General features: G+C 40.2%; 2 protein-coding genes and 1 long non-coding RNA gene across 4 annotated transcripts; 1 reads left to right on the top strand and 2 right to left on the bottom strand.

Annotated features, from left to right (window-relative positions):
• Positions 1-332: 332 nt before the first annotated feature.
• LOC131128201 (uncharacterized) lies at positions 333-3,048 on the bottom strand. Its single transcript, XR_009129603.2, has 3 exons — positions 2,773-3,048; positions 1,845-1,896; positions 333-1,045 (listed from the first exon to the last, which is right to left on the bottom strand). It is a non-coding gene; the product is annotated as an uncharacterized LOC131128201 (long non-coding RNA).
• ccnh (cyclin H) lies at positions 2,450-6,771 on the top strand. Its single transcript, XM_058070825.2, has 10 exons — positions 2,450-2,576; positions 2,879-2,997; positions 3,254-3,376; positions 3,464-3,537; positions 4,038-4,251; positions 4,335-4,498; positions 4,593-4,663; positions 4,746-4,854; positions 6,487-6,550; positions 6,618-6,771. Exons 2-10 carry the CDS (start codon positions 2,881-2,883, stop codon positions 6,642-6,644), a joined length of 963 nt encoding a protein of 320 aa, XP_057926808.2. The 5' UTR covers positions 2,450-2,576; positions 2,879-2,880; the 3' UTR covers positions 6,645-6,771.
• Positions 5,212-26,480, bottom strand: rasa1a (RAS p21 protein activator (GTPase activating protein) 1a). 2 transcript variants are annotated; one of them, XM_078789726.1, is made up of 27 exons: positions 26,191-26,480; positions 25,348-25,908; positions 15,959-16,111; positions 15,046-15,181; positions 14,571-14,641; positions 14,180-14,297; positions 13,988-14,019; positions 13,818-13,870; positions 13,594-13,744; positions 13,333-13,411; positions 12,980-13,103; positions 12,747-12,903; positions 12,568-12,655; positions 12,372-12,452; positions 11,865-12,022; positions 11,709-11,785; positions 11,439-11,611; positions 11,193-11,352; positions 10,854-10,996; positions 10,304-10,419; positions 10,112-10,198; positions 9,412-9,479; positions 9,238-9,326; positions 9,092-9,169; positions 8,873-9,007; positions 7,663-7,742; positions 6,807-7,593 (listed from the first exon to the last, which is right to left on the bottom strand). In XM_078789726.1, the coding sequence occupies exons 2-27, from the start codon at positions 25,854-25,856 to the stop codon at positions 7,440-7,442; spliced, it is 3,270 nt and encodes a 1,089-aa protein (XP_078645852.1). In that variant the 5' UTR covers positions 25,857-25,908; positions 26,191-26,480; the 3' UTR covers positions 6,807-7,439. The 2 variants fall into 2 exon arrangements, with proteins under 2 accessions (XP_057926805.2, XP_078645852.1); XM_058070822.2 differs by lacking the exon at positions 6,807-7,593 and adding an exon at positions 5,212-6,326 and having other exon boundaries at positions 25,348-26,479.
• Between the last annotated feature and the right edge of the window lie 84 nt (positions 26,481-26,564).

Below are 26,564 nucleotides of genomic sequence, written 5' to 3' on the forward strand. Positions count from 1 at the left end.
TAGGTCAACACAGTAGTTTACTCAGCATGCCTCTGCTGGTTGAAGTGGAGTAGTACACCCCATTTTGCCTCCTCACCAGAGTCAAAAGTATCTCCTTAGAAAATCTTGCTTTTTTTGTAATTTCTTGATTAGACATTCTGATTTGGGGCAAAGCTAAAATCAGGGGTGTCCAAAGTGTGTTTTGTGCAAACATATGAAAAAATAGAGCAAAATGGCAAAAGTAAAGACAAAAAGCAGATATGTTAGTACTTAATAGTAAATAATAACACAATACTTGAACGTACATAAAGAGTTTTTTTTTAGCCATTTTGTAAAATTTTAAAAATATAGAAAAATATCAAAGTGATCACCTGCATCCTTTGATTTTTCTGTATGCAACCCTCAGTAGAAAGGCACCTGGTTTCTAATAATCGCACTGTATGACTCCTTCGCATCAATTTATCACACATAACACTGAAACGTTTTACTTCTCACAATACATCCTGCATGTCTTTTCAGATGGCTCACTGATGTGCTCTTCCTGTTCATCTCTCAGGTGCTTGTTGTATTTCCAGGAAACACACAAACAACGCCGCTTGGCTGCTTAGTATTCACATCACGTAAAGTGGGTCTGTGTTCCTCATTTAGTTCTCCACTGTACAGCTGGGGAGCTGGCCATGGTGCTATGCAAATGAGTCCACATTTGAATGGGGGTGGAGGTAGACACAAAGCTCAATTAGAGAGAAAGAGAGGAGGGTCCGTGGGGGAGCGTTAAGTGTCTGCAGGGGAGGGGGAAGGGTGCAAAAAACAATGCCAACCTGAGAAAAGCAAATGGGGCTTTAAAATGTATTTCTAATTTCTTTCGACAAGCTGGTGGATCTCACAGGAGTGTCACACATAACCAGCATGCACGTCCTCTTTTGTTTAAAGGAGGATTAAAGGGGGATTGGTGGCCATCTTACTGCTGGGTGTTGATGCCCAGCTGCAGTGCATATGACCCTGTGCCTGTATGAGTGTCCTTGGAGGTGTCCCTGATGACATCAAACACTGGTTGCCAAGGCAACAGCTGCACAGAAAAAAAAGTAGTGGGGGGGCATGTTTGTTATGTGAAACATAATTAATATGCACACGGAAGGATTTAGAATCAGGCTTTAATTGCAGTTGTTGGCGCGTGAAGCTGAACTGCATTGGAAGGCTGCATGCAACAAAAAGGAGGACTGTCAAATGAGATTTAGTGAGCTCATTGGTCAGAGAAATCATTTGCATGACTGCCAAGGTTATTTCCTAATTATTTCCTTTTATACAAGAGAGATGGGCTTCATACTGTATGGAGTACTCCTCCTCCTCAACACCAATAGTTGAGCCAAGGTGAGGCACCAATCCATCAGTCAGGTGACTTTGTGTCCACAAATTGCAATCTTTTCACATTTTGTGCATGAAAAGATTTCTAATATGGGCTCAAGGTGGAGTCGGACTTGATCAGGCAGAAACAAAAAATAATTTCTATGACAAAGTGATGACCTGTAACACTGCCATATATCAACACCAAACATTTCATCTATAAATAAAATACACTCCACACTGCTGCCTCATCACACAAAACGTAGTACAAAAGTAAAGGTGTTTTGGCCAAACAGATATGCATGTGCTGTCACCAATGCTCACAAGCATACACACACACAGAGCAATGGTCTCATCAATATTGCATGTTTCCTTATGTTTATGCAATGGTGGCTGTGCTGTAGACGCTGCACGGTGCTCATAACAAACAAGCCAATCACAGACAGACCTAACCCCGCACAAGTTCAAAATCATTGGCAAAGGCAGAATAATAGCAAGGATAGTACAATTGTTCAAGCACATACCTGGTTAAGCTTTAATTCTTTGCTTGCGGATGGTTAATGCAGGCTGGCAGTGCTGTAAAGACAACAACACCAGGCTAGGAAATCAAACCGTTGCTGCAGTGATATATGCAAATGAGCGACTCTTGCTGAATGCACGTACATTCATTATTCATAAATGACTCCTGTTTATGCAAATGATGGTATGCGGAAACACGGGTGGGTGTTGAGACATACTGTCTGATTCAAGAGCTGTCATGCTGTCTGATCTTAAATGACTGCAATTGTCTGGTTTTGTCCAAATTAACTGAAGGTGGTGACATTAGCACATTAACCATAGTGGTAGTATATATAGTATATATATTATATATATATATATTCTTTCCACTATATACTATATACTATATACATATATATACATATATACACATACACTCACTCCAAACTGTGCAAACCTTCGACTAGTATGGTCTATATTTTTTGTATTTATGTACCAACAATATTTATGGGGATGTAAAATTGCAGATTTAGTATATTTAGGTTTTTTTTTAAATTCCATAATTATTAGCAAAAATAAAACGTGTTTGATATAGAGAAAATCAGTATTTAGTGCGCATTTCGTCCATCAACGTCATCAACCAGCGACGACGTGGCGTACACATATGCGACCGTCACCCAGTGCTATTTTCAATTCAACTTTAAGTAGGATTCACTAACGCGAACAAGCTAGTATTTGGGGAAGTGTTGTCATCAACGGTAAATAATGTGTGCTTCGATAACTAGTTTTTAGGCATTATGAAAAATGATTGAATTGACGTAGCGCAAAGTGACGTAAAATGCGCGAACAGCATCGTTAAAAGCATAAACAAGCTAATACAGCTAAACTAGCAAGTACCCACTGGCTAACTTTATCGTCAACGTCGGGTTTTTTTAAGGACGAGACTCGGCCTACCTTTATAGTACCTTTATTGGCGCCAAGGGGAAAGCTTGTCGTAGTTTGAGCATCCTACAAAGATAACTTGCTTTCTCTCTGACATGTTTGACGCCCTGTTTTGCAGACATGTTCCATGACAGCTCACAGAGAAAATACTGGACGTTTAACAGCGAAGAAGAAGTGGAACTGTTAAGATGTGAAGCCAACCAGAAGTTCAGAAAAAAGGCGCTAGAAAGCGGGAAGGTAAATACTTTCTCGTATGCACAGAAGCTATTAAAGTCACGAGGAGGTGTTTGATCAACAAGCTCTTTGTTGCATTGAAATGACTCCACCCATGCCGCGTTCACGGCAACCCAAATCAGTCAGACAAATACAACCCATAGCAGCATAACTTCAGGGTTGCTACAATACTACTGATAGAAACATAATCACATATTGTTCCTCACCTCCAACCTGACAATTTTGACTTGATCCCGCCTTTTCCTGTCTGCTTCCATAGCACAAAATAAGTGAGTCCATCTTCCTGGAGCGTCATGAAGAAGACATCCTCTTCAGAAACTATGAGAGGAGGCTGCTGGACTTCTGCAATGTGTTCAAGCCTACAATGCCAAAATCTGTTATTGTATGTAATTGCATTTTTTTTTACGTTAGGTCAATATAATCTCAGTTCTCTCATGTAGATATGATAAAGTTGTGTTTGCCGTCACAGGGAACATCGCTCATGTACTTCAGAAGATTCTACATGAACAACTCTCTTATGGAGTACCATCCAAGGATTATCATGTGAGTAAAAGTTGGTACTGGTACATTTCCTCATATAGTGGTTCAGGATGTTTATGTACCCAACCAGGGCCTTCCTTACTCCCTGAAAATGATTGTCTTCTGAACATGTGCTGTCCTCTTGAAATGAACTCACCATAGCTTAAATTAGATTAGGTTTTTCTTAACCAGTCTAGCAGCATCTATACCCCTTTCCCTTTTAAACACTGCTGTAACACTTCAACTTTACAGGTGCAACATCTGCTTTGCAGGCAGTTTGTGTTATCATGTACCGCAACATATGTTTTGGTTTTTTTTTTTCTTGAAGGTAATTATATTTGAGGTGTAGCATTTTATTAAATACCCAGCGATAAATTGGAGCATGGTGCCAATTAGGGCAGAAGCCACTGTTTGAGGGGAATGCGGTCAGTGCCATGTTACGGCACATATCAGGAGTGGAATTGAAATGCAAAAAAGTAAACAATACACTACTTATCATGCATGCTTTCATTACACTGTTTCAGGCTGACATGCGCGTATCTGGCCTGCAAGGTGGATGAGTTCAACGTCTCCAACAGCCAGTTTGTGGGCAACCTTGTGCAGGAGACCACAGCAGAACAGGAGCGGGTTTCAGAACAAATCCTGGAGTACGAGCTGCTGCTTGTTCAGCAACTCAACTTTCATTTGGTAGTCCACAACCCCTACAGACCCCTGGAAGGCCTGCTCATTGACCTCAAGGTGGGTGAACCGCTAAATATTGAACTAGTAACATTGGTTAGTTTGAGTACTTGGAGATATATATATATCCATTTTTTCTTCAGACCAGATATCCTACACTGGAGAACCCGGAGTCACTGAGGAAGAGTGTTGATGACTTTCTGGCATATGCAGCCATGACAGATGCAGGGCTGCTGTTTTCTCCATCACAAATCGCCCTTACTGCTATCCTGAGTGGTGCCTCAAGAGCTGGTCTCAACATAGAGAGGTAGGTCACTTGGAGTTGAGTCGTCTCTTTGTCGTGTACAAAACACACATATAAAACCTTATTTTATTTCATGGACAAATATTTTATTTGCTAGCTACCTGACTGGATGCTTGGGACTGAAGGATGACAAAGAAACCCTCTCCAAGATGTTTGATTCCATGCGACGTGAGTAAACCGCACTTCCAGCTGGGTGCCACAAGATGGCGATGTCACATCCTCTGAAGGCCCGTCTGTCTGCCTGTTGTAGGGATTAAAAACCTACTAAAGAGATACCAGCTTCCACAACCTCAGGAGGTGAATGTCTGCAAACAAAAGTTGGCGAGGATACACGCAGAATTTGGCACAAGTTCAAACAAGTAAGGATGGAAAAACGCTAACGATGGTATTGATGCTTCACTCAGACATTGAATTAGGAACAACGCTTCATTGAGATCTTGAAAACATTCTACTTTCGCAAAGCTAACAATGCTCCATTTTGAGTGACTCAATAAATGTAATTTTTTTAAACTGTAAATAACATTTACGGTGCGGTGTTATATAATTAATGAACCTTTCTGAACAAAGAAAACTGAGCATTATCGTCTTTGTGAAAGCAGAATTGTTGATAGTTGATTTGATCTCATGAGATGCTATTGATGCAACTGCAGGTTTCCTTAACACATTTGCAGCTCTACTATGGAACCCTTTACAGTTTCTACCCCACACATCTGAGTGATCCACTCCTTTTTTTGCGTCATGTCACAACAGTTTTATTTCTGCCAGGTTGCCGTATCTAAGATGCAAAAGAGTCAATATCAGGTAGAAAAATAAAAAGGAACACATTGGCCTGTATGAAATACAGCAAAGTACAGTACAGTAAGAGAACGCCACATTCCTTTTGGGGGTCATCCATACCTGGTGGGTACAGCTGATAATGCTTATCTGCCTGATTGCTAGTTGACACTTGGTGAGGTCCGTGATATCGTTACGTGCATCTACAGTTGAGTAAACAGTTTGGTCAACTCTTGAGCTACAGGACAGGCACAGATTCACACAGTGCAGCTTTCAATCACAAGGAGGCCAACCCAGGTTGAATCTGTGCACGGTGTGACTACTTGTGAAGCTAAGAGAACAGTCACGAGGTGTAAAGGTGTTTGTGTGTTCCAGCACCTGCTTTGGCTGGAGAGACTGCAGATAAGTAAAAGCATTAGGTGGTGATGTACAATATGTACTAGCTGGAGGTAACATGCACAGGAACGGGCTACACTTAAACAGGATCTCCTAAATACGACTACCTTTCTGCTGTTTAGCTACATTGTACAAACACACATTGCTTCTGTATAAGTCGACAAAGCAGCATATAAAAACTGTCATGTGGTTGTTAAAGGAGGAAGAGCTGGATGTAAGGATGGTGTGTAGAAAGGAAGTTAAGGCTTGTGTAGTCTTATTAAAATTCCCTGACGACTGCAGACAATGCTACCTCTTTACTTTGGTTGCCCCACCCACCCCATCCCGTGCTACTATGTCCACATCCAGGGAGTTCATAGAGCTTACTGTAGCTCAGGTCCATCATCTAGTTTAACATGCCGTCTGTGTCTAAAGCATATTTGGGAAAGGCTTTGGAAGGACAATGTTCATGTACACAGCTAGTCTGTCCTCTCGATGGAGGGCAGCAGCCATATTGCATTTGATCTATGGGGTTTGTAGGCCACATGCTGCAAAATACAAGCCGACTTCAGGCTCCACGCCTCTCGCTCTTCCTCGCCGGCACTGTGACTCTCAGGTGTGATTCCGCAGTATTCACATTACCTGGATGGCAGCAGCTAGTGACAGGATGGTGCACTCAGTCCTGGAAGATAGAGTGAACATGTTGGGAAAAGTAAATGCTGTCACTATTTACTATTGTAAATGTACTTACTTGAAATGAAGTGATGAAAACTACACATCTACGTTACATCAATGATAATGGGAGATGATCTTCAAAACATGTCACTATTTGCTTGCAACAGCAAACGCAAGCGAGGCTATGAGGAGGATGGCCACGTCGCAAAAGAGCCACGCTTGACAGAAGAGGTGAGGCAATGATCCACCATTTCATTTTCACTTGCAAATCAGCTATTTAAAACTTGTTTTATTTCAGGAGTGGACTGATGAAGACCTGATATGATCATTTAAATTTGTGTGACCGACCTCCTTCCACTGCTTAATTGCAGTACAATGGGGTAAATTGCCATTCATTAGCAATTGTTTGCTCCCATTCTGTGACTAAAAAAAATAAAAGCTATTTTTCTAAACATTGTGTCTTAAGATGACAATGAAACAGTCCAGCTACTTAACAAAAACTGTTTAATAAGTGCATGCATGTCTGATACAGTCGGTACTATTTCCAAAAACATCTGCTGTAAACACTTTGCATTATACTTGGTTTCTCTGATTATGTCTTGCTTGGCATTACAAAGTTTGGAGGAAAAAACAGCACAAAAAAGCTTAACCAAACAATCAAAATAGCTGATACAATCTGAGGGAGAAGAATTCATCTCACTTATATACTCATGATCCCAGCAAGAGAATTTATTCTTATATAAAATAACCATATTTTGTTTTTCACCAAAAGAAGCATGCTTGTTTCAGCACTTTGCTGATCACAACAAACTTAAAATAAATCAATCACTAATTACAGTATAAAAGCATCCTTGTTCTGAATCCAGTTACAAAAGAGATAACTAGCTTCTTCATGTCAGTTTCCTCATATGAAGCAAAGGGGGGGTTGACTTTGGCAATCTCTGTTAGCAGGTACAGATAATCGAATCCAAGCATTCTCCCTCAAGACCAAGGGAAAGGACTAAAAACCAAGTTGGAATCTTCCAAACAGTTTAAAAAAAAAAAAAAAACTAAGGTTTTCCTGTGCGTACAGCTGTCAGTCACTGGTGCAGGTTTCTTATTAGAACTGCATTGGTTGTACTCAGCTGTTGTTGCATAGCTCTTGGCGGTGGCAAACAGGACAAGATGGATGGGACGATTGGACGACATGAGGCATGGTGGTGTTGGATGGGTTGCCATGGAGATGAGGGTAGAACATACTACGTCTCCTCAGTGCAGCACCCCAGTGGAGGAGACTTGTCGTGGGGTGGGGGAGGAAGATGGGAGTGAAGAAAGGTGAGAGGGTAGAGCGGATGTGGTACTACCTGCTGCTGTTGGACATGGCATACTGAGCCTGCTTCTGCTGGAGGAGCTCTGTTATGGCCAGAAGCTTCTTTAAAACATGCTGCAGAGGGAACAAAAAGAAACATGCATCTACCAAGCTTAGAGACAATTGGATGGTAATTGCAGAAAAATTTATATAATATATATTAGTGCTCTTTGACTTTTGACATGTAAAGAGTTATGTCAGGTGTTTATATGGATACATAGTGACTATTAAATGTTTTTATGTTGATTTGTGACTGGTGGGTTTGTGACTGTGCTGGTGGACATCATAACAACGTCACTTTCCATCACATTTTCTATACCGCTTGTCCTCACTAGGCTCACGGGTATGCTGGCGTGCAGGAGGAGTACATCCTGTACTGTATGATGTCAAATACCTCATCACAACCTTTAATTTGATGTATGTGGGGTTTGTTGATTTTTTACTTTATTACAGCTAAACCATTAATCGTTTTCAATACAAGTTACAAGCGACAAAATCTATACAGTGAAGCAATTCTTATTTGTGAGTTTAAAGCCAGGATCCTGTTTGAATCAATCAAAGCATTAGGGCTGCAACAATTATTCCAATACTGGTAATTCAAACACTAAAATAAAAAAAAAAATTGTCAAGGATTTTTCTGCTTCAAGGAATTGCATAGATGCATACGTCACCCATGCAGAGGACGAAGAAGGAAGCGGGTGTTTGTTGAAGATGTGGGAAGATTAAAGAGATTGAATAGCTTCGGCCCATTATTAAAATTTATAATCATGATTAATCACATTTTCAGTTAACTTGTGATTGATCTTGTGGGGCATGTATGTTGCATTGTTTTGTTGTATTAAATTATCCAGATTAAATATTTTTCTGAATGTTCTCCACAATACGTACAACACAATGCTGCATTAAAATAAATCCTTAATGCTGCATGCCAAGTGATCAATGCGCAAAGTTTTTCATTATAAACATAAATAGGAGTGCATACACCATACTGAAGTGGCACTACAGCGGCGGTAACTTGGTTCACAGCCTAGTTGCATTGCTTCCCGTTTCTCCAAACGGCAGGACATGCAAGCAAGCGTTAATTGTGTGTTTTCAAAAAATAGTGGCGTCACCTACTACTACCTTTAACCTACTGTTAATTCAAAGAAACTAATGGTGTTTGTGAGTGTCAATGGTTAGTGTTGCACAGAGACAAAGCGCTTCACCTGCTGAGCCCCCCTCTCGTTACTGAGTGTCCGGAGCTCATCTGAGTGTGTGGCACAGACCTCGTGCAATGCAGCCAGGTCTCGGGACAGATCAGTCCTAAAGTGCTCTGTGGCTTCAGGGAGGTCAGGAACATTCTGCAAACAAACCACAGACTTAACGAGTTCAATAATCCAATCCTCTATGTAGGTGTGTTCATACATGGATCAAATATTACTCACCCCCAACTCATCCAGAAACATGATCATCCTATGCTTATTGTTTTTGATGAAAGGATTCACACCCTCCATGTAAGGCTCCTATTTGTGGACACAATTAGCTCAAATGTTGACAAAACAATTTCAGTTTCCAGATGGATAACCCATACCTTAGCACCAAATTCGACCAGGTTGGCCAGGTTCTGAACAGACTTTGCCACCAGTGTAAGCGTCCTGCCTGCCGTTGATGATGGAGGATCTGAAAAAAGGATGGATGAAACAACACTGCAGACATATACAGTATGCACAGTAGATTTGGAGTATAATTCCAAATGGGTACACACCAGCAATGATGTTGAACATTCTCGGATTGAGGATGGCGGGACAGATTAGTCTGAGAAAGACGAAACCACTGAAAGACAAATGAATGAGAAAGAGACACTTTATTTCTCTTTTCAGTTTTACCTGCAAATAAAATACAATTCAGAAAATATTAGGTTAGCTATTTGACATCAAATGCCCCTAAATCCCTTTGTGTGATATTTGATGAAAGTTGAAAATCCTGATTTACAAAAAAAAACAGCCATCTGCACATGACAGTGTAGCACGGTTGATCACATGACCTGAAAATAGGGTGGGTAATCATGGTGTGCAAGCACACCACTGATGTGTCAATTTTTAAATATTGGGTCTTTTATCAGCAAATACCATATCATGTACCATGTTGACTAAAGGAGCTTATTTTTGTATAACTATATGCACCGTAACTTTAACTATTTACAGTGTATGGCATGTGAAATAAAGCCAGCCGACCTGACTTTTGTTAACTCATTCCATCGTTTTATTCAGGTGATGCATCACTATTTTTCAGAGTTTTGCACATTCCAGGTCAAAATCAACAGTCATTTGGAAAAATATGATTGTTGCTACGCCCCGCCTTGCCACTTGCCCACAATAAGAGTTGGTGAATTTGCTAAATGAAAATGGATAAGCCATCGGGCATTTAACACGGAAGGAATGTTCAGTTAATGTGTGTGAGTTTACCTTACGACTCTCGTCCTCATTGTCGTATTAGTGGGCCACTTTTGCTGCACAGATTTTTGCAAACAGCCATAAATGAATCTCAGCGTCCTGGAACAGCAAAAACAGCTTCATTTTACTTTCTTGGGTCTGTGACATTTTTAAGACGCAACAATGAAAATGCTGAACTGCATTATAAAGTGTGATTGTTCTTACGATGGTAGGATCTCAGCAGCCATGAAGATCTTCTCTACCAGTTCTGACAGGATACTGAGGAGATGCGCCAGGTTCAGGTTCACATCCTCATTCTTTTCCAGTTTGGATGGGTTCAACTTCAAATTAAACACAGATGGAAACCGTGAACATCCATGAGGACCAACATTGCAAGAGACTACAGTGACATGTAAGACACCTAACTTAAATTATCATCTATTATTGTTGAAGCAAATGTAATATGTATGTAAAATATGTCAACTTGAGACTTGAATTGAAGCATGGCTTAAATCCACTGTAACCTCTTTAAGTTTTAGTAACAGCAGTAATGCCAGCAATAGTTTTGTTGACAGCAGACCATTACCATTCCACATCATAATACTAGTACAACTAAAAAAAAAAAAAAGTCATACAGCTACACAGCTATTATTGGATGCATTGTTATAGCAGCCATCTCATTGTGTTTTTGTTACTAGCCTATTTCTCGCTCTCTCTCCTGTGCTTAATTTCTGATAGTTGCCTTGTGCTTATCAGATCAGTTTCATGAGTTTACCTCACAGGACTGTTTGCTCTCCATGATTTTGAGAATAGTGTCCTTCAGAGCGTGATGGACGAAGGGCGTCGCCGTGGCCTTCATGTACTGCTCCATCAGTGTGCTGGCCAGTGTGGTCGCTCGAAACAACGTTGTGGCTTCATCTGTCCACAATTAAAAACAGTTTTATTATATTCTGCAGAAAGGTTTTGTGTGATCAATTTGCTTCTGGGGATGCAATAATTAAACATCCATATGGGCTGGATAATTACTTTGAGCCTCAAAGTAAAATTACTTTCCTTTACATAATTTTGGCTGTTTGTACAGTATACACAATTTTTGACTGCATACACATCGTACCCTCCATGCTAATCTCTCGATCATTGAGAGTCCTGAGAAGAGGGGCTTCAACTTTTTCATGCCTGAAGATCCTCAGGAGGAGGCTTGCCAGTAAGGTGCGGTCCTGACCACATACGTGGGCCAAAGCATAGATGACATGGAACTCTTTCTGCAGTATCATCTACAGGAGGACAGACAAACATAGATGGATCATTGTTGACAGTGCAGCGACTATGCAGTGCTAAGCAATTTGCAACTGGATCTGACCTCTTTAAACTCGCTGTACTCTTCTTCAGGCATGATTTTCTCCATGGAGTAACGGGCGCGGACACGTAAAGAGCCCGGTTCGATGCCCTTCAGAGGCACGTGAGAGCTGAGATGGAACCACTCATCACTCATCTGGCCTTTCTGCAGACGGCTCAGCTGGCAACGCATGAATACTGATGGAGAGTAGAATAGAAGAAACCAAAACAGCAAAAGTTGAATAATGGAGGAAACCAGAGGACCACAGGGGTATTAACACAAAAAAGCACGTACATATGTCACTTTCTTTGCTCTTTTTTGTTTTGTTGCTCAGGCTGATTTCAAATCTGTTGATTTCACTTGAAAGGTCACTAAAGACAGAAGAGCACAGTTTTATTTTAGAAAACCAGAAGAGACAGAATGTAGTGTCGTACTGTCAAAGAGACTCACTCAAAAATGAACTCCTCTGTGAAGACTGGGTTCTGACCCTCCCTCGGGTGCGTCTTCGCCACTTGGACATTGTTCAGGTAGATGTTACAGTAAGGATTGGTGAAATACTTGACTGGTAGCTTGTGGGCCTCCTCCACATAAAGCACCAGGCTGCTCACCTGAAAAAGGAAGATAGCTGTACATAAATACAGGTTTTCCCTCAGAAATGTACACACACTTTAAATAATATGTTTATTATAATTAATTCAATTTTCAAAATGTAAGAAAATTTACTAACACCATTCTATTTTTGTGCTACCCCTGACTGACATCCGTTCTGACAACGCAAAGCAATGGAATCGCACACATTGCAAAACAATTACCGGTACTTGCTATCTTTGTTTTGTAGGTGTCCCCATTCAAAAAGTCCAACAATTGAGTTATCAGCTGCTAAAAGGTGTATACTGTAGGTTTGGGTCACCCAGCAGTTTCATCACACATGGACTTGTGCATGTCAGGCATGTCTACCTGTCTTAGCCTTTTGTTAGAGGTGGGCTGAGTTGTTTTCCTTAAGTTACTGCAGAATGTTTGAAGGCATTTCATCCAATCCTTGGAAAAAATGAGAAAGACATACGATTAAAACTACTTTGTAGACATAAAATAATGAAAGTTCTTGAAGGCAGAGATGACTAAAGATGTTTTTTCAAGTTCACACGAGCAATACCTGTGCTTGTTCTGGAACTTCTCCCGCAAAGTAGAAAATGTATTGTTCCTCACTAAAGTGCTGGACAACAATCTGGAAACAGTTTGGCCTGAAAATGACAAAAGGAGAAATGAAAGTATTAGAATTACCCACCTACAGGTTCCTAGTAACATCACTAAATTATACCAAAAGCACCTGACCTGCCAAATAGACTGTCATGTACACCATAAACAGAGCACACACTGAGGTCGATCAGCCCTTTGGGTTTTGTGGCTCTTTTCTCACTCTCAAAGTAGATTAGCTGGGCGTCATTGCCCTCCAGAATGAAGTAAAGATTCTTCCACCGTTTGCCTTTGCCTGAGGGTGAGAAAATTAAAATAAGAACGGAATACATAATGATGGTGCTGTTAAAAATTTTATTCACATAACATACCTTTGTTGAAGAGGAGGTAGCCTTTCTTGACAATGTTTTTATAAAAAGCATCTTTTGTTTTTCGCCGGATTGTGTTGTAAATTTCTCGCCCATCTACTGTGTCCGTGATGACTTGCTCCTGGTGCTAATGAAATACATACAATGCTATACAACAACACAGATACACACAAGACCACCAGCCTACCTACACTATGACATCACTTCAAATACCTTGAGCAAAGTAAAGAAGACCACAAAGTCATTCCTTTTTTTCTCATTCAGTAAATAATGTTCAGCTATGGCTTCATTACTTTTAAATTTGATACAGACAATAGTTAATCATTGGAAATTAAAAGTTAAACGCATGTACCAACCTGCACTGAAACAGGATCTTTCAAGTTGTAGCCCTCGACAATCTGTTCTTTTTTGTAGTGGTCAATGATGTCGTCAACACTGCCAAAAAGTGAGCAGAGATGAAGTATCACACATAAGGAACAATATACAGTAGCTTAAATATAGTTAAAAATAAGAAATATACAATTTAAAAAATCCACAGCATCAGCTGGCTATAATGTTCCACATCTAAAACTATGCATTAGTCTTTTATTTTACTCCCAGCATACTGTCATACTAACCTGTTGTAGTACCTTCCCCCCATCATGTACTGGTTGTTGGGGGTGGGAGAGATCTTAAACCTTTGGATGTTCTCATTGGTGCGAAAAAAGAGGGAGTAGTCCCCAGGTGTGTTGTCTGATGGCCGCACAAGAAAACTGCACACCTGTCCAACTATGTATGAGCAGGGAGAAAAGGAAAAGTCGTAATTCTGATTTGTTTTGTCAAGGTCAAAGAAGAATTGTACCTGTCATCAGCAGGTTGTAGGCCTCTTGTTTTGTTATCTTTCCGTGGTACCAGCTGTGGAGGATTTAACAGGACAATTAGTAATGTAGGTTGTTGAACAGTATGAGTGAGTGACACCCTAATCATTTAGATGCTGTACATGTTTAAATTAAAATACACCAATACACTTACATTTTTCCCTCATGTGGATCCTCTTCCCGCCCCTACAAATACAATAATGGAAACAATTTTTCAGAACTGTCAAAAAACTGTTAGTATTGGTATTACTATCTGTTTTATCTCCACAAAATGCAACTGTATTGAATTGTGCCCTATAAAACAAATAGTACAGCATGTATAAAGTCAAATGTAGGATCCACTTACCACCTCCTCCACTAGATCTTCCACAATGAGGCCCTGCTCCTCTGTGCGAACATTGGTCACCCACATCCAGCCGTCATCCAGTTCATTGTGAACAATGAACATGTCCCCCTTCAGGAAGCTGAAAACACATTTAATCAACAAGGATCGTTACAAAAAGGTTTTATGTAGCATAATACAATGTAGGTTATTATGTCTTCACTAAATCATCATACGTTATTTGTGGCGCTTCTAAATTTGCACCAACATTTTGGCTGAAGTATCACGGTTTAACCAGCAGGGGTCTGACCTGTGCAATGTTTGAGGTTTGTATGGCTCAGTCATTAGGTTAGTGGTAAATATGTGAACCACCATCTATTGATGATATATATGTAAGACAAATAGAAGCTCTTACCTGATCTCATCAGTATCTGGCACTTTGGTGTATGGCAGTATGGCCCTTACTCTCCTCCTGTCTTCTACAGGCTATGGAAAGAGACAAAATAAAAATAAAACTCAATTAATGGGCTGATGGGTTGTATCATTATGCACACTGCTCAAATCAAATCAATCCATCATGTAAAAATACTTCAGTTCTTTTCGTCCACCTTTTCACAAATGTTCACAATTTGTCTTTCGGTCTGGTATTCATTAGTCTTACCATTTTTCAAAACCGTTCAAAATTCACATTTTTTATTGAGGGTTGGATTTTATTTATTGCATAGTTTCAAATATGCATTGTCAAACACAATAATGCATATAAACATATCGAACAGAAGGTAATTTAGTATAATTCAGAGCTAAATGCAAATGCAGATACAATAAACAATGCAAGACAACAACATGAGGGGTATAGTTTAAATCATAAATGACATGAAACACAATCTCACCTCTGGAGGGGCCACGGGCCATTGCAGCTTTTCTCCTTTGAGCAGGCAAGACACATAGCTGTAGTAACCAATTAGGTCTGATAAGGAAGAGAATCGCCGCCCGCCAATGTAATAGTCCCCACACATGGCGATTATCCTGTAGAGAGCACATAAAGCAATAATAGTCATTAAAATTGATAAAATTTGTAAGACCAGGTGCAAATTGCAAAAATATATATTATGCACATTGGATCCTAAGGAGGGCTTCAAAATGCAAAAATAAAAAATGGAAGTTTAAGACCACACAGCCATATAAAGCCAAAATCTTCTCAACAATGTGGATTCAATGTCATTTTCTGTGAGGTATTCATACTGTCGTGGTCTCTTGGTGGCAAAGAAGAAGCTTTTTCTCTTTCTACATAGATTGTTGCTGCACACCATCTTACTGTTGTTTACAGGAAACAATTTTTAACAGCTGTCCAGGGACAACAAAAGAAAAAAAGCCTTTTGGCTAATTCTGGTTCATTTGCAGCATCCTTTTCAACCATCCTGCATGCCCCCTAATCTAAATCCAATTGAGAGCATTTGCGGATGGATGGCAAGGGAGGTCTACAAAAATGGACATCATTTCCAGACAGCTTCACAGAGGGCATTCACTATCTCCACCACCCATGGCAACATTCTCAATAGCCTCCAGAAACTGGCATCAAGCATACTCAAATGCAATGTTAGAGGTGATTAACAAAAATGGTGCAGTGCCGCTACTTGGGGGGTGGTGGGATTACAGCTATGGTCTTAAAACTTTTGCTCAGCTGATGAATTTCAGTTTAATGCTTGATACTGAAAACATTGTGGTATTTTATTTATATTTTTATTTCTGATGTATTTTATGCTGTAGATTCAGACAGTTTACAGTTTCCATAATGAAACATACCTGAAGTGGTTGACCACATTGGTCACGCTGAGGAAAGACAGGACAAAGGAACCGGGCCGGCGGTCACTCTCCCTGATGAGGTAGCTGCCATGGGTCCGGGCCTGACGCAGCCGCTCCTCTGCAATGGTTCGGTCTAGCTTGCCATGGTACCACCTGAGACAAACAAAAAGAGTAGGTGTTTTAGAGAAGAAGGATATGTCTATGTACAGCCATGTCCTGCGTGTATTTGGACTGCATTTGTAGAAACAGCAGAAGTCTTATTCGTCACAGTTCCTCAATAGTGCATAGTAAAAGAGCAAAAAATGTATAACTTTTTAAAGATGTTGTGTCTTTTCTCTACATTTTCAATGACGGATGTCAGTAGGAGTGTTCAATAAGTTTCAACAATGTACCTTACCACTAGATGTCACTATTTCTCCAACATAGTCCCTGATTTATGTAACCAATCTTTGAACTTTCTTCCAAAATAATGACAGGTTTAATTTAACCTTGCCTATAAAACAGACATGGTGTATGTGTTAGCTTTGTATCATCTGGTTTTTAACAAACGTTATCTCCACTTTATTTATTAAAACAAAGTAATGATAATCAGTTCCGTTCTCAGTTTCAGTCCTAATGTTAGGGAAGAAAAAAAAGAAGCAGCAGTTTTATTAGGTCAACATCTCAATGCTCATCGACTTGCATAACCTAGTTCTGTAAAACCTGTCAAGCTGTGTTTTTATTTTTATTTTTTGCAGTAGGTCCTGTAACAGGACAGATACAGAGATATGTATATACAACATAAGCCAACTGGACCTGATCTTGCTGTTTGTCACTAATTTCATTCTACTGTGACCCCTCAACTGTTTTTTCCTCATTATGTTCCATCTTGGTGGATGCAACTGTAACAAACATCACCCAAAGCATGGTGAGGCAGAATCCTGCACACACTGTCCAACGGGCGTAAAAAACAAACATGCTATTTTCAAATTTAGTCTACAAGTGCCTGTCAAAGAGCAGAAAACTGCAATATTTCTGTAACAAGAGAGCAGAAAGTGCTCCCACCTAGTTATGACCTAGCAGGTCTGTTTTTGGAAAGCAAGTGTGATAAAGCCCTCTACAAGGACAGCTTGCTGAGTGGAAGTAAGGAGAAGGAAAGAAAAGTGTCTGAGGAGGGATTTGGATGGATTTGTGTGATAAGAGTATTGAAGAGCGAAATTGAGTGCAGTTGGAGAGTAAGGCCGAGGAGCATTAAGAGGCCAATACAACTGTGGGAATAATGCTGAAGGAAGATAGAAGAGGCAAAAAGAAAAGACAAAGTGACAGTGGCAGACAGCACAGCTCAGCACGTCATTTTCCAAGCCAAAGTAGCTTCACTCCAAATATTACATAAGGTTTAACTGTTTGCTTTACTCTGTATTCTGGAAAATAATGTAAATCCTAAAAATGCCCGTCAGTGTTAAAATATTACAAGAAGCAAAACCTAACTTACTGTACATTAGGGTTAACAATAAACCGATGAGATTGGATGTCCGATGTAACAAGCAAGTGATGTGGTTGCACAGATAGAAGCCTTCTGGAGCGATAAGAATCAGCCATAAATCCTTAGATTAATCAATTGTGGAGACATGAACTAGGTATTGTAAGACTAGCAACCGGATGACAGGCCGTCTCTTAAACAATGTGAGAGCTTGGGCTGCAGGCAAAGGATTGTAGCGTATTCACCGTAGCTCACTGTGACTGAAGACAAGAGTGGCTATAAATAGTAGCAATGCGTACATTATAGTGATCTAATTTATCATATATTATGTACCATGTAAACATAAGACAGAAAAGCACACTATGAATGGATTTATCCATACTGAAATATCGACACTTTCATACCAGCTCCTTCATACTCGAGTCGAAATCAAAATAGTGATACTTTTGATACGTCATGAAGTTGTTAGTTTTTTCTTAGCTTGTATATAGTATTTTGAAATCACACCACTACCTCAATACCAGACACATCAGGTGAATTTGCACATACAATCGGACCGGTATCGATGATACCAGCCTAACTTTTTACACAGTATCGGCATGAAAAGGAAATCACTAACGCTGATACTGCACCTATATTCACTTCGTACACACATAGACATGTGAGTGATGTAGTGCTTTTGGCACATGCACATCACTTTCCAGACAGATTAACATGTTGCATTTGGTTGGTAATGTGAATGACCAAATAAAAAATCATATTTAAACAAAAAAAATCTGAATTGTGTATCAAACCCTGTCGTGTCAACGTTGCCTTAGTTTCTCTGCATTAACCTAATGGTTGACATTTGCTCAATATTACAAGACTGCATACGTGTTTCTTTTATGTGTCACGCACAATTATGTCAAGTTTATCATAAAGTTTTCTTTGACTTGATCTACAAACTTTAAAACTCGATATATTTCATACGGTAGATCAGGCAGGAAGAGTGTTAGAAAACACACACACGCACACAATGACAGTGGTGGTAGGTTTAGGTGCAACTTGAGGAATGCCCAGAAACAGTTTGAACATGCAAGAACATGCAAACAGTGACGTCCCGCTTCTCTACTTGACTGACATGCCACTCAGTGGAAGGCATTAATATTCAGTATACAAAATCTCAATACGGAAATTGTTAACAGTGCAGACCATGGTGCATCAGAATTGGATAACACCTTGAGAAGACAACATTTTCTAGTTAAATCGAGTCCTACTGGCCCAGAGTCATGCCAACACGCTAATCAGGGCATACATTAACACAGGTTCCAGTGTATATAAATAAAGATCATCAAATACCATTGAAATTTGTACTGTGTGTTAAGTCTGAACACCACACTGCTCAAAATTAGGGTGTATGCTTCCCATTAAAAAAAAGCAATGCCCAAAAATAGATTAGCTGAAAACAAAAGCGTCTACAGACAAACAAAGTAAGAAATGCTGTGATTAAATTATGCAGCAGTTTTATTAGGTCAACATCTCAATGCTTGTCGACTTGCATAACCTAGTTCTGTAAAAACTGTCGAGCTGTGTTTTTATTTTTTTGCAGTAGGTTCTGTAACAGGACAGATACAGAGATATATACAACATAAGCCAACTGGACCTGATCTTGCTGTCTGTCACTAATTTCATTCTATTGTGACCCCTCAACTGTTTTTTCCTCATTATGTTCCATCTTGGTGGATGCAACTGTAACAAACATCACCCAAGGCATGATGTCAGCCCTCATTGGCACCAAAAAATCATGAAAAACTGCATTATTTGACATTAGTCTTACCTCACTGGAGCTGTCAAAATTTGTCAAGGGAGGCGTAGATGTTTTCAAGAACAGAAAATGATCACAAACTAGCTCAAATCCAACATTTTAAAAATAACCAATCCACAGGAGGATACAACATGGCCATGAAATGATAAACCAAACTTGGTCTTGAATAAAATTGTATTTAAGGTATCTCAAGAATATTCAAACAATGCATTTCACACTCATACATGTATCACTTAAAAGATGTATAAAAATTAAATCCCACTTTCATCTGCAACAGGCAACAGGGGGTCAGTTGCTTGTGTGGTCAGGTATTATTTGTTGATTTAATTGATGCCCCACTTACGCCGAAGTCACCCTCTGCTGCATTTCCCTCCACTGTGTCCCGTGGTTTCAAAAGCTGTAACCGCTCCGCCGATTCAGCTACCGCGTGGCAAACTGTGAGCTTTGACGTGAGAAGCGGAGCCAAGGCAGCTTGAAATCCAAACAAGCCATGATGTTACAATGCTGCTGTCGCCTTGATGCATTCATCTCCCCGTCATCATCCACATAAATAGGACGAGCACAAGGATACGACGATGCAGATGAACACCCCGGATGCATTTATTTTTACTAACGATGTCTGTTATCCATTAGCAGCACAATGGGGTCAGTCTTTCTTTTGAAAAGTGTAGCCCTGCAGTTGTTGCTCTTACTTTTCCTCCTCCTGCTTACTTCTCTTCCCTCATTCCCTCTCATAAAAACCACGAGCATGCTGCCTATTGGTTTCTTACTTAGTGGGACAGCAACCGTGGGGAGTGGCATCCATGCATTCAGAAAACTATAGTAAGCTGCATTTTTATGCACATTTGCATATATTCTTATGATGCGCATAGACCTGAAGAGGTTATTTAATATAAAGCTGGCTTTAGCCAAGCCTCCGCCATCAAATACATGATGGTGTCTTTTGCATGGTTAAAATCACATGAACAGCAAACAAATCACACAAAGGATCTTTTACTTCAATTATGGAGTTCATGAATGGATGAATAAATAGTCGATGACCACCACACTTGGCACATCGTACAAAAAAACTCATTCATATCATTATTATTCGACAGATTTAGCACTAGAGATTGAAACCATTTTACAGCCATCACTGTGTGTTGTGCATGCATGTTTATTGTTTTAAAATTGCAACTCGTCTGGCCAGTAGGGATGAGCAAGTACACCACTATCTGTACCTGTATCTCTTCACTAAGTGTACCTAATGTTGTGGCCATGGAATGTAGGTTACCGATACCATTATCTGTATACTGCTAACTGAAAATTAACAAATTTCCAATATTGGAGGTTGTATGCCTATTGATATGCATATATGTATTCATGTCTGTTTTTCTCTCTGTGAAACATAGGCTAGATAACAAGAGGGTTCAAATCTATCTGCGCAAATTGGTCTATAAGTGGAATGAAGGAAGCGAATGGGCTTCTACCTACTACCCTGCTCCGTTAGCATGGAGCCAGCATATGCTAACAGCGACTCGTGATTTTAAGGTGATACAAACATAAACCAAACAGTGCAAAATGTTGCACGGCCACAGAGTTGACAGTGTCACTGGCTACATTGCAACAACATACACACATAAGGCAACGCCTGCGTCAAGCTATTGTCTCACACAGGTGCACAAGTGGTGCAAATGTGAATGACACCTCTTATGACTAAAATTAATTTAATAATTTGTCAAAAAAATGTATAATATTGATTATCAACGATACTCTGAGACATCTTTCAAATTACAAATTCCAGTCTCAAAAACAATTGAAATGGAATTGAGGATCCCTGCTAAGGTTACAATGAACAGCTCTGAAGTGTTGAAAAACAGGATGCTGGAGAGAAAAGGCTGGGTATGGCAAGTATTGGGTATGACAGGACATTGCATAACACATTGGAAATGGATGCAAACCAAAGGTTTTTCCTTATCAATCAATGTGCTACACAAATCTTATAGGTCAAGCCAAACATGGAAATCTATCACTTCTGAGCTAAGTGAGCTGGTGAGAAAAAAATTTGCAGTGTCACATTAGCCACAACAATGAACAAGTCATTGAAAAATGTATGTAAATACTAACTTGATGAAACCATTTCACTAGAATTCTGAATTAAAATTACAGTAAACCTCGGATATATCGGACTCGGATATATTGGAAATTCGCTCACAATGGACAGATAAAAAAGAACCAATTTTTCTGTAATGCATTTCCAATAAAAATTCATTGCACATATCGGATTTTTTATAACGGATTTTGCCTATTTCGGACAAAATCTCCAGTCCCGTTCCAATTTCCCTCGCATATATCGGATGGCCGCATTGTGTCTTTCTCCTGGCTCCAGATTTAGGACAAATATAAAAGTGAGTGACGTCAATAACACTAGCACAGCAGTGAATGAGATCTTAACCTCACTATTGGAAATAACGTAGGCCTGACGGGCGTAACAGGGCCTAGCTTAATTAACAATTTGTTATGCTCAGAGTCCAATAAAGTTAAATTCTCATTACCTTACGTCTCTTTTCATTGCCCAGTCCAGGTACATTGGAAACATAGTCAAGGAAGTGCCTTTTTATAACGGATAAAATCAGATTTACGCATATACCAGATATAAATCCGATATATGCGTAAAACGGACATTTTCCGGTATACGCATATAACGGATTTCGCTTATATCGGACAAAACCAGTGGGAACAATTGAATCCGATATATCCGAGGTTTACTGTAGAATTTTTCTTTTTATATCATCATATTGTGATACATCCCAAAAATATTGTGATATACGCTAAAGTCCATCTCGCCCAACCATATTATAAAAAAACAAAAACAAAGATCAGTACCGGATCAGCAAGACAATAACAAAAAACGGATCGGATCGTAAGCCAAAAAATGTGGATCGGGATGTGTACATGTAATGTATAATGATTTTCCACCAATAAGAGGCAATGAAGACGAACACACAGTTACAGCGAGGTTCAGCAAACTAGTGAAACTATGTGCCATTACGTATCAGGAGACATTTCTGACTTCTATTGTTTTTGCCACACTTCACACAGCGGGCAATTATTATGTACATTTTCATATCCATCGGCTAACTTTGGTAGGTAAACTAATTTAGAGTTATGCCAATCTTCGATTTCCCTCCCTCCTTTTTCTCCTTCTGTATGACCAACCCCTGTGGAAAAGCCTTCATGACTTAGGCGGTCTCTAATCTTCGTGGAAACTTGAAATCTACGACTCCTTTCCCAGTGTTGTTTTAAGCTCAGGCAATAAACTTGGTACTTTCTCTAGACAGTAGAATCCAACACTTCTGAGGACAAATGTCTCTGTTTAACCTTCAGTGTGACATTCTTATTGCACTAAGTAAGTTTATGAATGGCACACAGTTTGCAAGAGTTGTAAATGAATCTCTCTCTCCATATCTCTCTCTTACTGTGACACATATTTTCACTCTGCTAAATGTGCAGAGTTGAGCTTTCACGGTCAGTGTGCAACGTGCAGTGGAGATGACTTCTACCACTGCAAAGACATTCCACTGTCCATTCTTGTAAAATGCACTTTACAAGCTGCTGACTCAGAGTAATTGAAGATCAGTTAAAGACATACACAGCAAAAAATTGCTCAACGAAGGGGGTCAGAGAACAACCCTGTGTAGTCTCCTGTGACTGGAAGATACAAGATAAATGCACTCACATGAGGAATAGGTGAAAAGGTGACTCTTAATACAAAAATTATCTATTATTACTCATCACTCTCGACATAAAGTTGTCATGTCATAAATATCTAATATTTTTCTGGCTTAATCCTAAGTACAGCTGCCTTTTTGTGGCACATTGTTAATACTGTTAATACACTGTGGCACCGTAATGACCAGCTAGGAGGAGACATACACTGAGGAGAGACTGCTTTGCAAATCAAGTAGTGTTGTGCCAAAATCTGAGCCATGTCGGAGCAAGTACCAGTACCATTCTAGAAATAGGACTTATCAGAGGTCCTACACAAGAACAATTCTTGATAAGTAACCTCATGTTAACTGGGTCATCATTACAAGGCAAGAACAGCACAGCACCTCACAAAGTATTAGGAGATAATCTGGAGATAATGCCACCATCAGTATTGAAGTCTCATCTCCTGTTTTTTGCCAATGTTTTGCCAAAATTTTGTATTTCTTTGGATTTTGGAAACCGGTCTGATTTAATGTATTCCACACACGGCCCGCCTCCAGGCATGCCTACTCCGCTGTGGTTGGTCACAATCAAAACAGCGGATGTATCTTTTTAAAATGTCGTCTTTTAAATATGCAGCCATATGTGTTGGATTCCGAATCCAATCCAGACAGTCCAGGGTTTCTCAAGAAAAGAGGTTACTTCAAGACGTCTCTGAATGGTAAGTAGCTTTAGCATTTTAGCGTTAAGTTTTCTACAACATTGGTAAAGTGTAAATTTGTCATTAGATGTCTTTTGCAGGATTACCAGTGTTTGAAAAAAACTCGAGTAGACCCACTGATTGTGGGAAGTGGCTATTAGCAACTCCAGACTCAGTGAGCTTGTAATTTGCACCATGCTCGCTGTATGCATTTTCCATAATGCTACACAGACAGCTGTTTTTGTTCTATTTACATTACCGTATTTTCTGCACTATAAGGAGCACTTAAAAGCCTTTAATTTGCATGGCTTCAAGTCAAACCTGACGGTGTACGCATAAGTTTAGGAACCACTGCTGTACATGATAAACTAAAGATATTTTGTACTGCTGTATTTGGTCAGTTAACCGGCTCATGCGTTTACTCGGTACTTTCTGGTACCTAAGCATAATAAACCTCCAGGGTAAAACTTTGACTTGTAGTAAATTGTATCCACTTCCCAACACAATAAGAAAATAGTGGAATGCCAGTCCCGTTCTTGCTCTGCCTAATCTGACAGGGAGATATAGGGTGCCACCTAAAATAAGAGCTGAATCCACACTCTGCACTCGGGCCGTTCCGTATCTCATTGCATGAGGGCATGAAATGACAAAGCGCTGCACTTCTCTAATGAGAGTATAACAAATAGGGAGAGAATGTATTAGCGTTATTGCAAGACTGGTACGCACGCCTGACTGATATGGACATTAAAGTGTCTACAGTGAAGATGGGAATGTTTCTCTGGTCTAATATCATTGGAAGGCAGGGATTCTAAATGTATCCACATATGTCAAACATGTTAAGAAAAGACACCTATTACAAGCATCCTAAAAATTGCATATTTTATCATTTTCCATGACATCACTTTTACTTTTAACTCTCAACCAAGGAGTATGCAGAAAATGCTAAAAAATAAAAAAATATATAGAACAACAATTCATTGCTTCATTTTCTATCCTGCTTGTCCTCATTAGCCACAGGTAAGGTGGTGGCCTTTCCCAACTGACTTTGGAGAGGAGGGGTATACCCTTGACTGGTCCCCAGTAAATCACTGGCCAAAGAACAACATATTATTTTTAACTATTTTAAACAAAATTATTTGTGGTAAATAATGATAAAATATGAATAATAAATATCTTCTTAACTCAATCTCCTTTACATCTCCTTCTTATCATTTGTCTAGCGCAACCTCCTTCCGTCCAGCAATAATGGTGGTGATGCTTCCCCACATGACACACTTTGGCCTCATCCTGAATGACGCAAGCATCTATCACTTTAATTCTAATAACATTTTATCAAAACTTGCCTCTGCAATCACACTCACATGGTAAATTTCTGATCTTAATATCTTGTTTCCACATTGATAACTCTGGAATACAGAGTTTTGTTCATAAGCAAAATTTAACAATTGTTCTTGTGTTTGAAGCACGGCTACATTCTACAGTTTTTTAGCTTTGCTGATTGTCACTTTATTTTCAACATTTTTTTATTACAACACATCACGTGTGATTAGCTTTGCTTCAATTTTTATATTTTAGTATGCAAACAGCACTTGCAGTGTTAATAGCAATCACCATTCATGGCTTAGCATAGCTCAATTTTTGTGCCAAATGGCATGGGGGTGATGACGCTGCCAGTGTTTATTTTCCAGGTATAACTGGCCAATGTTTCATTCACACTTCTTATATATAGTACTCACTGGTTTGTGGGAGGTGCAGAGAGGGGGAACACCACCTCTTCTTCCTCGTATTCCGGCCCATCTTGCATGTCGCTTTCATCCATAGTACCACCGAGACTCCCTAAACCAGGAGGGGGAGGCGGTGGGGGTAGTGGGGGGAAGTCAGTCACCCCTTCCGGCCCTGAAGATGTAGGTGAAATCCGACTGGCCGGTGCCTCCAAAGTGGGAGAGCAACACATGCCGCCCACGTTCCCTGAGCTTGATCCTTGGAAAACTGACTGTCCACATCCGCCACTCCCTGCGGTGGACAGTGCTGATGCGCTAGTGTCGCCACTAGACAGGGGATAGATCATACTGATGTCCGGGAGAGGGTCCGGAGATGTATTAGAATTCTGACGGAGGGCTCCCAAATCAGCCCCCCTCACTCTAGCTGACCTGGGATAGCAGGGGAACGAGGCCGTCTCCGGGCCTCCGCCTGTCCCCGTTGTGACCGAGCTCGTCTCCTCGCTGCTGACCTCCGCTGCCATCATTCCAGGGAAATGTGTAAAGGGGGAACAGTCCAGAAGGGAGCCCGCCCTTCCCCTATTTTGTAAGAACACTCCGTCAGTGCTTAGACTCCAAGGTAACAATACTAAAAGTTGAACAAAAACGTCTCTCGCTTGTCAGCTAGCATTAGCCGGCAAGCTAACTTTGCTTGTTTGGTTACACTAGCAGGCGTTAGCTAACGGTGGCGGAATGGCTATCACACACTTGATGAGTTCTTTCTTAGCTAGGTCTTCATTGTTTCCTGAGATTAAAGTTCACATTGATACGCTGCATGGAAACAATCATTTCAAATACGAACAGCAAGCCGGTAATATTTACTGTTTCTGTACTCGGACTTCACCCTCGTTGTGTTGTTTTATTGTCACTGCTGTGTGCAATCCTCGTCTTCTTGCCACTCGTTGTTCTTACGTCCACAGTTCCCCTGTCGTATCGAGTAGTGTCCATGAACGAGCCGCTCCTGTCGCCTAAACCCACGGCGCGACCCAAGCATATCGATATCTAAAACTAGGTATTTGTGGCTGCCCAATGCTAACTTTGCTTTAATTTCCAGGTCTATGCCTGGTGGCTGGCTTACCCGCTCTCTCTCCCCTCCCCTCGCCCACTCCCCTCCAGCCGCTCAGCAGACATAACTAAGCGAGCCCTATGTAGTCAATCCATGACATCTGCAATCGATACGATGACTGGATTGTATT

The sequence above is a fragment of the Doryrhamphus excisus genome, linkage group LG3, assembly GCF_037039965.1.
Source record: "Doryrhamphus excisus strain RoL-2023G ecotype Guam linkage group LG3, RoL_Dexc_Guam_v1.1, whole genome shotgun sequence".
NCBI classification, from domain to species: Eukaryota; Metazoa; Chordata; class Actinopteri; order Syngnathiformes; family Syngnathidae; genus Doryrhamphus; species Doryrhamphus excisus.

What these genes read in the sequence shown, in the direction of transcription:
- rasa1a (XM_078789726.1), bottom strand. Translation starts at nt 25,856, where the DNA reads ATGATGGCAGCGGAGGTCAGCAGCGAGGAGACGAGCTCGGTCACAACG. An exon ending in GGCCCGTGGCCCCTCCAGAG is followed by an intron (nt 14,642 to 15,045) that starts GTGAGATTGTGT and finishes CTCTTTCCATAG; the next exon opens with CCTGTAGAAGACAGGAGGAG. An exon ending in AAGTTCCAGAACAAGCACAG is followed by an intron (nt 12,453 to 12,567) that starts GTATTGCTCGTG and finishes ATTTTTTCCAAG; the next exon opens with GATTGGATGAAATGCCTTCA.
- ccnh (XM_058070825.2), top strand. Translation starts at nt 2,881, where the DNA reads ATGTTCCATGACAGCTCACAGAGAAAATACTGGACGTTTAACAGCGAA. An exon ending in CAATGCCAAAATCTGTTATT is followed by an intron (nt 3,377 to 3,463) that starts GTATGTAATTGC and finishes TTGCCGTCACAG; the next exon opens with GGAACATCGCTCATGTACTT. An exon ending in GCCTGCTCATTGACCTCAAG is followed by an intron (nt 4,252 to 4,334) that starts GTGGGTGAACCG and finishes TTTTTTCTTCAG; the next exon opens with ACCAGATATCCTACACTGGA.